General features: G+C 36.4%; 1 protein-coding gene across 6 annotated transcripts in view; it reads left to right on the top strand.

The window, feature by feature from the left end:
* Positions 1-12862, top strand: part of STXBP5 (syntaxin binding protein 5) — a 164772-nt gene that overhangs the window by 76210 nt on the left and 75700 nt on the right. For all 6 annotated transcript variants that reach the window (XM_044386406.3, XM_048225907.2, XM_026504998.4 and 3 more), the window contains exon 9: positions 4096-4174. In XM_044386406.3, coding sequence (XP_044242341.1) covers positions 4096-4174 — 79 coding nt within the window. The remainder of the gene's footprint in view (positions 1-4095; positions 4175-12862) is intronic.

Genomic DNA, 12862 nt, shown 5'->3' with positions numbered 1-12862 from the left:
CTGTTAGCATCCTTGTAGGGGGTGGGGAAAAACTTTACTTACAAAGAAATAAAAATCAGACTGGCTTTAAACTTTAAGTTTAAATACTGGACATAGGAGAGAAAACATAGAAGACTATTGAGCAAGACAAAAGCTAAGAATTTTGTACCTAGCCAGGTTTTATGTGTAATATATAAGCTCAAACTTGTAAAGATTCAGTAGATATACTACCCATTGCCCTTCTTTAAAAATTGTTCTAGCCACTGAAAGATTGGTGGTAAATATTGGAGTAAGTTGAGTTATAACTGAATAATTGTTTACTTCATGAAACAAAATGCATACAAAAAATGACTTGTGAAAATAAATGTAAAATTTGTGTCTGTAATCTCAAGTTATATCAGTCTGACATTCCCATTAGAGCTTTGGGTGGTAGAAGGAGAATAAAAGCCTGATGCTGGCCTTCAGAGCAAACATTTAAATTCTTTACTGAAAGCTCACATATTTCTGAACAGATTGAAATAGTGGTTGAAGTTCTATGTTCCTTGTACAGTGTGAGGGACTACTTTTCAGATTTAGGCCTCTTTTTTCCCTGCCTTTCTTTTTTTCTCAATTTCCTTCCCCCTGCTCCCCGCCAACAAACCAGTCTTCTCTCCCAGCAGTGCAGCAGTCCAGCAGTCCTCTCCAGTCCCTTGGTTTGGTGTTCGACTTAAACTCTATCACTGGCCACTGGATTTTTGTACATTAGGATGCCAATTTAATTAGAGGTTCAAGTTTCATTGCACTGTCATTTCGTACAAAATGGGGAAAGAGATGATCCCCTGGGTTCTTGAGGCAGGATTAGATGCTCTAAGATCAGTTGACAGGGGTGTATTTATAAAAATTTAATGTAATAAATTTGAAAATACTGTATCAGTGGGGAAAGCAATGATGGTTCAACAAATAGTGCTGGCAGGTGCATACCTTTGTCACAGCTCTTCAGATCGTACATTTTAAATAAGTGCACGTTATTGTCTGGCAGTCATAGCTCAATAGAACTATAAAAATAGCTTTGAAATTATTAGAGGAAAAATACCTTCCCTATGCCAAAATATACTTCAGAAAATAATTAAATGTAATAAGTGAAACTATAAAGCAATTTTAAGAAATTGCAAAAAAAAATTGATTTTGATGTGGTAAAGAACTTCCCAATAAGTGTGAAACCAAGGAGGGGAATGACAAAAAAGGGCTGATAGCTTTTTTTCATACAAATACATACATATTATTCATAAATGGAATCATATCTTACCGGTCCCTTCTCCCTCAGCCTTCCCCCACATTAGCAGCCCAGTGACCAGGTACACTATGTCAAAAATCTTGCAGGTGTTCTTCAAAAATATATTTCTAAAATTATATATATTAGTACACACATATGTAAATATGAGTGGTTTTGCCATTGTTTTGCATAAAATGGAATTATATTAATCTTTTTTGTATGTTTTCTTAATCCACTCTACTTGAGGAAATCCCTTCATGTCATCAGGCTTAGCTCTAATTCCTTCATTTTCATGGTTGTGTAATAGCCAGTTTTGTTCCCAGTTTTTCACAAAGCATTCAGCCATTCCAACATAATGAGCATTCACTTTATTTTCAGTTATTGATCACTACAAGTTATGCTGTCATTACCGTCTTGTACATATTTGATAGGCATTGGTCCTTTTGTTTCTATGGAATAAATGCTTAGGAGTGGAATTGCTCTTCCTAAGAATTAGAGTTTTAAGTATTTCTATTTTTAATTAATATTCGCAGACCGCCTTCCAAAGAGACTGTATCCTTTGCACATTTCTTTCAGTCATGTATGAGGACCTCTTTGACAGCGATCCCGCCAGCATGTTATAGCCCATTTCACTTTCTGTATTTTGCTTTTTTTTTTTTTTTTTTAAACTTCCTCTTTTCTCAAGGTTTCAAAGTCGACCAGAGAGGAATGACTGGGGCTTTCTTCTTTCTCAGGTATTTTCTGGGCATGCACATGACCTTGCACATGTGTGCAACCTTTTAGTCCTGGAGTGTGTTCAGTTTTTCAGGATTGTCTTTTAATTCTTGCCCAGGCTTTTATTTGACTCACCTGAATCCACAGCCTTAGGCAGCTGTGATACCGCCAGCAGATTGCTATTATTTCTGTGATGCCCTGCAAGTGAAAGGCCTTCTGTCCCTCTGAGCTGATGTCTGTGTCAAATGAAGTTGCCACAACACCCTGGGAATAGAGGTTTCCAGGGAGCTGCGTTGGGACAAAATACTGATTGTGGTCTAGGGAAGCTGGTTTTAACAGAATTGCAAAAAAAATTTCAGCCCTCTTTGTTGGCTGATAATATTACATTTTCATGTCTGCCTAGCCACCTAGCTGGGAAGTGAGGAGGTTGGGAATAACACTTATCAGACTGTTCTAGTCCTCCCTGTCTTACAGAGGTTCGTTCAGTCATTTCTATTGGGTAGACAATGTTCCACTTGTTTTGTGGCTTCAGTTTATTTCCAGAGTTCTGAAGTGGCTAACTTTAGTTGTTTTGCTAGTATTTCAATTTTTGTGGGAGAGGTCCTTTTGGGTTTACAGAGGTACTTACTTTGTCATTCCGGAAGTCCATTTCCTTTCCTAGTTTCCTTCACTATTCATAGGTAGTGACTCTACCATGTGAACTCTAAGGTCATTTTTTGCAAAAGCTGTTTCTAATTATATTAAATTTATGAATTAATTTTAGAATTGACATTTTAGGATTTTAAGTTTTCTTAACTGGAAACGTTAAGACTGATGAAGACTTCATTATTTAAATGTATAGTTCTGTGCAGTTTTAAAATTTTTCTAATAATTCGGTCATAAATGGTACTGGGAAAGATGTTTGTAACATATGCTGGATACAGTATCAATGACCTTTAAATATAAAATTTGTTTTTAAATGTTAAGAAGATAACATACAAGCATAGGTAAAGCACATAAGCTATTTTAAAAGAAGAATACAGATGACCAGAAAGTCGAAGAATATTGTTAGAGATAAAAACAATACAAATTAAAATTAGATACCCTTTCCACTTAAAAACAACAGAAAAATAGCATTGTTTGGGAAGAATGTGGCAAACTGTGGTCTTACACAGCTAATGGAAGTATGAATTGGTGCAACCTGTTTGGAATACAGTTTGACCCAGATATCACTTTTCCTAAGAATTAATCCTAAGGAAAAATCATTAATTCTTTACTCACTTATTAAATAGCTACTGAGCACCCACTGATATGTCAAACAATGTTCGTCACCAGGGATACATCAACAGAAAGCACATATACACTTAAAAACCTTTGCTTTCACGGAATTTACATTCTTCTTGGTGAGTCAAACAACAAACAATGAAATTTAAACAAAAGTTTATTAGGATGAGCTAGGTGTATTATGGGGGGGAAAGCTTGGAAAGAAGTACTGGGATAGGGGCATGTGTCTGGGATCTCCAGAAATAATATGTTAATATTGAGAATGATTAATTTCTAAAAATGAAGATATGTTTTATTTTCTTTTTCTGAGTTGTTTCTAACAATGAACATGTAGAAATAGCAGAAATCAAACTTTTTTTTAAATAATAAAATTCTTTATGAGTTTCTGACATTTTATAGAGGTTGGTTTATTTTAGCAGTCTTTGGGCATTACAATGGATGGATTTTACTTTAGGAGAATAAATATAAATGAAGTTATTAGCATAGGGTTTAATTTTGCAACTGTCACACTTGGGTGAAAAACACGATTTAGAATTGTTTTTCTCAGATCTAGCTATTTTAAAACTTGAATTCATTTAGAAAATTAAAATTCCGCTTGCTTATCTGCAATTAAGAACATTGGGAAGGCTATCAATTTCTTTTATAAGAATTTTGTCACATACATGTCATTACTGAGTTACTCATTTACTTTTCAGCGCTGAATTTCAAACAGTAGATTTACTTCATTATTTTAAATATTTTATATTAAATACTTCTTTTGAAATCATTTTAAAATGTTTCATGGTGTATTTCATTATATTTTACTTTCATTTTATATATAAACCATCAATATAAGAATTTAGAGTAACTTAGAATTTTAGAATTTAATGCAGGAAAATATATTCTAGGAAAACAATTAAAGGATGGGAAGAAGCCAGAACCATGCAAACCTATCCTCAAGGTGGAATTCAAAACGACTAGATCTGGGTAAGATTTTACTTCATTGCCAATATTCATTTTATATAATTACTCAAATAGCACTAAAGGCTATTTTATCATTGTGTTGTAAAGCCTGCTTTAGAATGGTCTAGCTCGGTCTTAAATTTTATGCATTCTTTATTTAACAAGATAACTAAAATTGGTAAGTTTAAGATAAAGTATTTCTTTGTATTCTCTTTGTCTTTAGTGGTTTTGTAACGTATCTTGGAAAATTCGAATAATCTTTCTTGTCAAATGTTATACATTCTGTTAAATTAGTCTTCAGTAACTGTCATTTATTCACTACTGAAAATCGTGGCATAAGCAGTGAAAAAATATTTAAAACTTAACCAACTTATGCTGTCTGTGTTAATTATGAAAGATAGATGTATTCTTCAAGAATTGAATCTCATAAGAATATTCAGCAATTACAAAAATACATGCAGTTTAACACTAAAGGAATTTTGTCAGTTGTATTTTATATTTTTTTTATATGTACCAACTGTTTAAAAATATAATAAAGGAAAAAAGTTATAAATGTTTCTTTGAAAATGTCACATTTCATTAACCCTAAAAGAAGCCTTTTATTTGTGTTCTAGTTCCCTGGGAAAAGTGTGTGGTTTTGTTTACTATAGCTGTGTAAGAGAGTGAACTTACGTAGTATCTAGTGCATCGGTTCCCAGATTGTGGTCCTTGGGCCAGCAGCATTAGCAGAGAACTTGTTAGAAATGCAAGTTTTCGGACTCCACCCCAGACCTTCTGAATCAGACACTCTGTGGCTGGAGCCAACCAAACTGTGTTTTAATTAGACCCGTAGAAGATTCTGATGCATGGAAGTTTAGAACCACTGATGTATGTTTCTGTATACCAGTTTATGACCACTGGTTGTTATAACTGGCCCACTTCCCTTTGTAATTTGCCCTTCTTCTAATCATAATCATTTCAGCCCTATTCTCATTTGAGAAAAGACAGTAGGCTGAAGAATTGTTAAGATTGCTATTATTTGTCCTTGATCCTCATTAATCTTCCTCTGGGATTCAGAAGATATATTGTGTTCCGAAAAGAGGTTGAATGAACTCCAAAAGGAATGGCATCTGTTTAATTGACTGTGGCACCTCACTGTGTAACCTTTGGCATAGAGTTACTTGATGTCTTTGTACTTCAGTTTCCTCACTTATGACATGAATATGATAATAGGTCAGAAGGTCATTGTGATGATTTAAGTGAGACAGTCATGTATTGAAAACATTTTACAGAGCGCCTGGTACATAATAAACTTTCTATAAGTAGTTGCTCTTATTGTTTCTAGGAAACTTCCTACTACCAATTGATTTTTTTTTTTTTTTTTTTTTGCCATAATTTGAGTACGGCAAAGGAATGTAAGTAGGAAAAGAAATGACAGCAAGAAAAAAAAAAGGGTGTGTGGGGAACCAGGAAAAAAACCTGTTTATAATGCAGCATCAAATGAATTGTCTAAACATTTAAATTAACAGTGTTTATTGTCTTCTGAATTATCCATTCATTTTAACAAGTACTGATTGGCAACAAAGATAAAAGTCCAGGGAAGATTTTTTTTTCTTCTCTGTGCTTTACCTATTCCTGTTTTCCATATTTATAAATGGTAGTACTTATGTTTTCATTTTCTTCATGCAGCAGTATTTTTTCTTCCATAAGATCAGGCATGAAGAAAAAGTCTAGCTCTTTTGCATGCATTTGTAGATACCTTTAAATAGATCGATAGAATCACTCTCTGAGAATGATCTTCACTAGCTTTCCAATTTCTTTTTTCACCTGGGATAGGACATGCAGTAAATTAAAAGGTTCTTTTTTCATCATGGCCTCCTTCCTTGAGATAGTTCCCTAGAATTCCAATGTGTAGCCAATGTTGAGAACTACTGCACCCCCCATTGCATCTAAAGCAGAGTCACCCTCTATTAAATAAACTTGTCAGCTCTTACCTTTTCCTTTTCCTAGCAAGTGTCTTGGGCAGGTGCCAGCTAAAAGGATTTGGGTTAGCAACAGGAATTGTTGGCAAATTGCCAGATTTTATTAGCAGAGCCTTCCTCTCCTCCTCAAGATCTTTTGCATTTTCTTCTTTTTACCTAAAAATCATTCTAGGCAGAAAGATTCCCTTTCATCCTTTATAGCTTAGCAATATCACTGCTTTGAGGATTTTTGGCCATGTTGTCTAGGTTGGGTCCCCGGTAATATAGTGTCAAAGTATGCTATGTATTTCCCTTCTAGAATTTGTACTTGTCATTAATAGTGAAATTATTTGTTCAATGCATGCCTTGCCCTTTAAATATTAGCTCAGTGAAAGCATGGGACATAACCTGTCTTACTTCTAATTGTCCTAGCATAGTGTTACTGCATATAAGGAAGAACATAGGCTGTTGTTTAGAAAAGTGTAGCCATGAAGAATTAGCCGTTATAGGTTAACAATAACATATAATTTAACTCTGAGGGAAAGGTAAACCCTGACAAAAAATGGAATCAAGATCTGTGTCTAACTTTTATTTTCTAGTAAAATAAAAGCATATATTACTAGGACAATTAGAAGTGAGAAAGATTATGTTCTAGTTTGCTGACCCCCCCCCGATATGCACATATGTACATGCATGATATATTTAAGTTTATCTGTAAGCAAATTTGCCCGCCCAACTGTGGTGCCTGAATTTGTTTCCAACTAGTTTAGTACATGATTTCTTTAATTTCATATGTGCACTAAGAGCTGTAGGTGGATTGCCTGTATAAGAATATGAAAAAAGCACAGGGGCGCCTGGGTGGCTCAGTCAGGTGTCTGACTCTTGATTTTGGCTCAGGTCATGATCTCAGGGTCGTTAGATTGAGCCCCATGTTGGGCTCTGTGCAGGGTGATTCTCTCTCTTTCTCTCTCCCCCTCTGCCCCTCCCCAGCTGGCATGCACACATTCTCTCTCTCTCAGAAAAAAAATTTCTTTTGAAAAAAAGAAAAACAGACTAATAAAAACTTGGTACATTTGTGATATTCTGGTTCTGAAAATATCTAAAAGTCTATTTCAGTAACATCCACAAGTTGCTTCCACTGAGTTTCCCCCCCACTGCTACTAGAATATCCACTGAGAGAATCCTAACTCTCTGAAGCCCAAAAACAAACTCCTTCATGCAGAAAGGTTTTTTCCCAGAACACAGACTTACTCTCATATATTTTTTCCTTCTCAGCTATAGATTTTTCTTAGATAACTGTGTCTGTGTAATAATCCATAATAACACTTACGCTGCGCTTACTGTGTGCCGGAGAGTATTCTGAGCACTTTATACATCCTCATTTATTTAATCTTAGCAGCCACTGGATGAGGCAGGTATGATTACCTTTGTCTTCCAGGAGGAAACTGAAACGGAGACGTTGAGTGACTTGCCCAAAGTCATACAAGTCATAAGCGGAAGACCCCAGATTTAATTAAGTCTGTACTCTTAATCACTTTACTTCCTTTTTAATGAAACCTATTCTCTGTTCACATTAACCACCAATCCCCAAGATCATATTCAGCAGCAATTGCTCTGCGAAACTATCTGATAAAACTGTGATGAAGAAACTCACCTTCAGTTTAGTCACATATGTTGACCATTGAGAACAGTATTTTAGAAACTAGTCTTTACATCAATAAATATGTTTATATTGTCATCGTCTATCATGCATGGAGCTTTCTCTTTTTATATTCTTGCCACCAATGTATTAGAGTCAACAAATGTTCCATACTCATTCTCTCTCCATCCCAATTCATGGTAAGCCATAGCATCCAGAAGAGAGACTCATTCAGATAGCATGCCCACTTTCAGAAGCAGAAGTGGTTCCTTTTTGTATTGTCCTAATAATTCTCATAGCCTTACTTGAGATGAAACTGGCTTCTTGTCTTTGGAACTCAAAACTCTTACTTAGATGGCTTGGCTTCCAAGCACCAAGAAGAAAAAAACCAGGTGAACATCCATTATTTGCCTTTTATAAGCCAGGTATTCTATGCAGTTTGAATGCATTACCTTCCATAATTCTCACAACAACACTGTGAAGTAGGCACTTTTATCATCTCCGTTTAGAGATATAAATAATAAGGCTTAGCTTAAGTTAACTTGGCTTACAGAGTAACAGAGCTGGAATTTGGGCTCAGGTTGACTCCAGAGATGGAGTTGTTTATCAGTACACTGACCACTCTCACAGTTAAGATGGGTTAGGATAGGGGCGCCTGGGTGGCACAGCGGTTAAGCCTCTGCCTTCGGCTCAGGGCGTGATCCTGGCGATCTGGGATCGAGCCCCACATCAGGCTCTTCTGCTATGAGCCTGCTTCTTCCTCTCCCACTCCCCCTGCTTGTGTTCCCTCTCTCACTGGCTGTCTCTATCTCTGTCGAATAAATAAATAAAATCTTTAAAAAAAAAAAAAAAAAAAAAGATGGGTTAGGATAGAATCGTCCTAATGAGTCACAAGTCACTTAGTTTGCGAAGAACTGATTTCTTTTTCTTTCTTTCTTTTCTTTCTTTTCTTTCTTTCTTTCTTTCTTTCTTTCTTTCTTTCTTTTTCTTTCTTCCTTCCTTCCTTCCTTCCTTCCTTCCTTTCTTTTTTAAGGATTTTTTTTTTTTTTTTAAGTAATCTCTACATCCAGTGTAGGGCTTAAGCTCACAATCCTGAGATCAAGAGTCACATGTTCTACCAACTGAGCCAGCCAGGTTTCTCTTTTAAATGTGGTAGTTTATCAGATCATCTTCATAAATTTAACATTAAATCATACTCAATACAAGTAATCATATTAATGTGATCTGAGAGGAGATTCTGTCTGTGTCTCTCTAATAGGCTGGATAACTTGTAAGTAACCCTAGCTACTCAGAGGACTAGAGAGCTTCATAGATCACTTCTAGGCTACAAATTCTAATTTGATGAAGTCCAGTTTTAGGTTTTATGGTATCCCCTTGTGGTCATGGCACTCGATCTTTTTTTTTTTTAATTTTTTTTTTTAAGATTTTGTTTATTCATTTGACAGAGAGAGAGACAGCCAGTGAGAGAGGGAACACAAGCAGGAGGAGTGGGAGAGAAAGAAGCAGGCTTCCAGCGGAAGAGCCTGACGTGGGGCTCGATCCCAGAACTCCAGGATCACGCCTTGAGCCAAAGGCAGACGCTTAACGACTGAGCCACCCAGGCGCCCCATGGCACTTGATCTTAACACTGTTTAGGAAAATATGTAATGTCACTTAATCTTTACAATAACTCTATGAGGTGGATATTACAGAAGAGAAAACTGAGGCTCAGATCATTAAAATTAAATTGTTCAGTCCTCATAGGTACAAAGTAATGGAGCTAGGATCTGAACATAGATAGCTTCTTCCAAAGCTTGGGTTATGACCCATTGTGCTTCTCTGTATTCAGTTCATTATCATAATGACTTATTCTTATGCTACCCTGTTATTTTCCTCTTTACTCAGGAAGGTCCCTGGTGAAAACTTGTCGTAACTAAGCAGTATGTCTCTTATCAAACATGCCCAGTTAAAGAATTCCATGGCTTCTGATGTAACTTGAGTGTGAGAGAGTATGGGGCCTTGCAGTGAGGTCTTCAACTACATCCTCACATTTCTCCCTGATGATAGGGTAGGTCAAAGCAGTATCCTTAGAAGGTTCAACTTTATGTTCTCTAGACTAGTACTAGTCGAAGTATGGTGCATGAATGGTTCCAGTCTGCTAACTCTCTGAGACAAAATATCATACAGAAATCAAAAGTGAGAGTATGGAAGCTTGATATCATTTGACATTACCACAACATCTGTGCACACATTTAGTTGTTTTTCTTACAAAACATGGATTTTCAATGAATTGAAAAATTTTTTAAATAGTTCTTGACCACAGATAGTTTGAGAAGCATTGTTCGAAACTATAGCATTACCTAATTAGAAGAGTGCTTTTAATTCATCTCCCTATATTTTAGATTTTCTTTATTGCTTTTCAGCCCTTAAAAATTGGTGTTTTTGATTATTCCATTCTGATTTGATGGCTCAAAAAACTTAGTAGAACTAGGAATTCATAATTACTTTTTGAGTATGCTCCACAGTTTGCTTTCCACTCTAACCATGTGTGCAGATAAACCTATTATAATGGCACATAATCAGCAAAATCTAAGCTTTTAACTTTTATGTGAAAAGTGAACAATTTGACACCAAATATGAGATCATAGTTGTATAGATTTCTGTTGGACTATTCAAATTAAAGAATCATAATTTACATTTGGAATTTGAACTGAGAATCTTAGAAGTTTGATGTAGAGTCTCATAAAAATCATATGTTCATTCAATAAAACGCTAAGCACTGGGGGACGCCCTGGTGGTTCAGTTGGTTAAGGGGCTGACTCTTGATTAGGTCATGCTCTCAGGGGTCGTGAGATGGAGCCCGGTGTTGGTGCTGGGCGTGGAGTCTGCTTAAGATTCCCTCTCTCACGCTCCCTCTGCTCCTCACTACCCGCTCCCCCCCTCCCAAAGCTGAGCACTGACGTTAGAGTGGTAAATAGAAGATATTTGTTAGCTTTCAAGAGCTAAGGTAAATTATACCCTCTGTTTCCTAAAGGAGCTCGCAGTATAAAGGGAAAGTAGATAAACATAATGGCAATTCAGTGTGGTAAAAATGCTGAGAAGCAGGCACAGGATGCTAGGAACACAGAAGGGGAACCCAACACAAAGTGGATGGATCAGGAAAGGTTTTTCTGAGGCGCTAATAATTGGACTGAGTGTTAAAGGTTTTTTTTTTTGTTTTTTTTTTTTAATTTTATTTATTTATGTGACAGAGAGACAGCCAGCGAGAGAGGGAACACAAGCAGGGGGAGTGGGAGAGGAAGAAGCAGGCTCCCAGCGGAGGAGCCCGATGTGGGACTCGATCCCAGAATGTCAGGATCACGCCCTGAGCCGAAGGCAGCTGCCTAACGACTGCGCTACCCAGGCGCCCCGAGTGTTAAAGTTTTAAAGTCAAACAGAAGATGAGGGGAAGTGTATCTCAGGCAATAAACAATGTGTGCAAATGCTATTACAGTAATTTCAGCTGCAGGCTATTAGGGTCAGAACTAAAGTCATCATGGGGCTGACATGGAGGAGACAAGTTCTTGAGATCCTAATAGAGGAAACAGGATGCATTTTACAAGATTTGGAGTTGTGTCCTCTCTTATTACATATTGCTTTACTCACTGCGTTGTGGCCCCACTGGTCATTTAGTTCCTCAGATATACCAAACTCATTCCTGACTTGGGGTCTTTGCAGTCGTTCTTCCTGCTGCCTAGAATACACATCCCTTTCCTCCCAATGCCAAGCTCTTTGAGTGGCTGGCTCCTCATCATTCTGGACAGCTCATCTGTCAGTACTTCAGGGATTTTTTCTGACCACTCTTACAGTAACAGCTCTGTCGCCCCCTCACAGTCAGCCTACCACTCCACATTGTTTTATTCTCTTTGTAACACTTGTCCCAATGTGCTTGTTCATGTAGGCCAGACATGAGAGCACTCTTTTAGTTTCAGGAATACAGGTACTCAGAATAAATTTGAATGAATGGGTAATGTTGCAGAACTGAGTTGAGCAAGTTGGTTATAAAAATGGCTTTTGGGTAGCCGTGCCTTCTTTAACTGAAGAGTGTTTCATATGAAACACAACTTGAGCCAAACCACTTACCAAGGCCAGCCTGGGGAGGTGAGTCAGAAAGACAAAGGAATTACTTAAAAGTGTCCAGCCTCTTAAAATTTCAATCAGATTATGAAAGGTCTAGGGGCATCTGGGTGGCTCATTCGGTTAAGTATCTGACTCTTGATTTCAGCTCAGGTCATGATCTCAGGGTGATGAGATCTAGCCCCACATCAGGCTCCATGCCCAGCATGGAACCTGCTTCAGATTCTCTTTTCCTCTCCCTCTGCCTGCCCCTGTATGCGCACATGCATGGCACTTGCTCTCATGAATGAATGAATGAATGAATGAATGATTGAATTAAATGTCCAGACACCTTTCTAGTGCAGGTATCTTCACAAAAATGACAGTCTTGAGGAGTACCCAATACCACTAAAAGAAATCCTACTGAAATTCTACTTAAAGTTGTGGGATAAAAATTATATTACCTCCAGGATTTATTATAACATCAAAAAAGCTAACCTTGTGTTTAAAAACAGTAAGATTCTCCACCTCCATAATTCATATGCTACCTAGAAATAATCTAGATTTCTAGAATTTTTTATATAATTCTAAATGCCAACAAAACAATTTATATAATTTTCACTATCTAGTATTAAATATTTATTTTATTGTATTGATGACTATTTTCTTATAAAATATTCATCTCATTAATATTTACTCTTCCAAGTTTGGTTCTTTATAAAGAAAAAAATATAACCTGTTGGGTGTTCATAAGTTAGGTGATTCCTGCGTGGAACACTTAGATTTTTTTTTTTTAAACAACACATAAAAAGGAAAAAAAAATATGGATTTAAATATATACATATATGTACGTATTAAATAAATGCATACATATATGCATTTATTGCTAGATTTGAGGAACTTTTATTATGAAAAAGAATATTACCTTGGTACTTCTTTGAAACCGTTTCTTACTCATATTTTTTTTATTCTTATGTTTTTATGCTTACTTTTTTCATCATATATTTTTTTCTCTCCTGAGTTTGGAAAAGAAGTGTAGGCAACTTACAAGGCACTGAA

The sequence above is a fragment of the Ursus arctos genome, unplaced genomic scaffold (assembly GCF_023065955.2).
Source record: "Ursus arctos isolate Adak ecotype North America unplaced genomic scaffold, UrsArc2.0 scaffold_13, whole genome shotgun sequence".
Taxonomy (NCBI): Eukaryota; Metazoa; Chordata; class Mammalia; order Carnivora; family Ursidae; genus Ursus; species Ursus arctos.
Note: the sequence above shows the minus strand (reverse complement) of the source record. Positions and strands in the feature narration are given on the sequence as shown.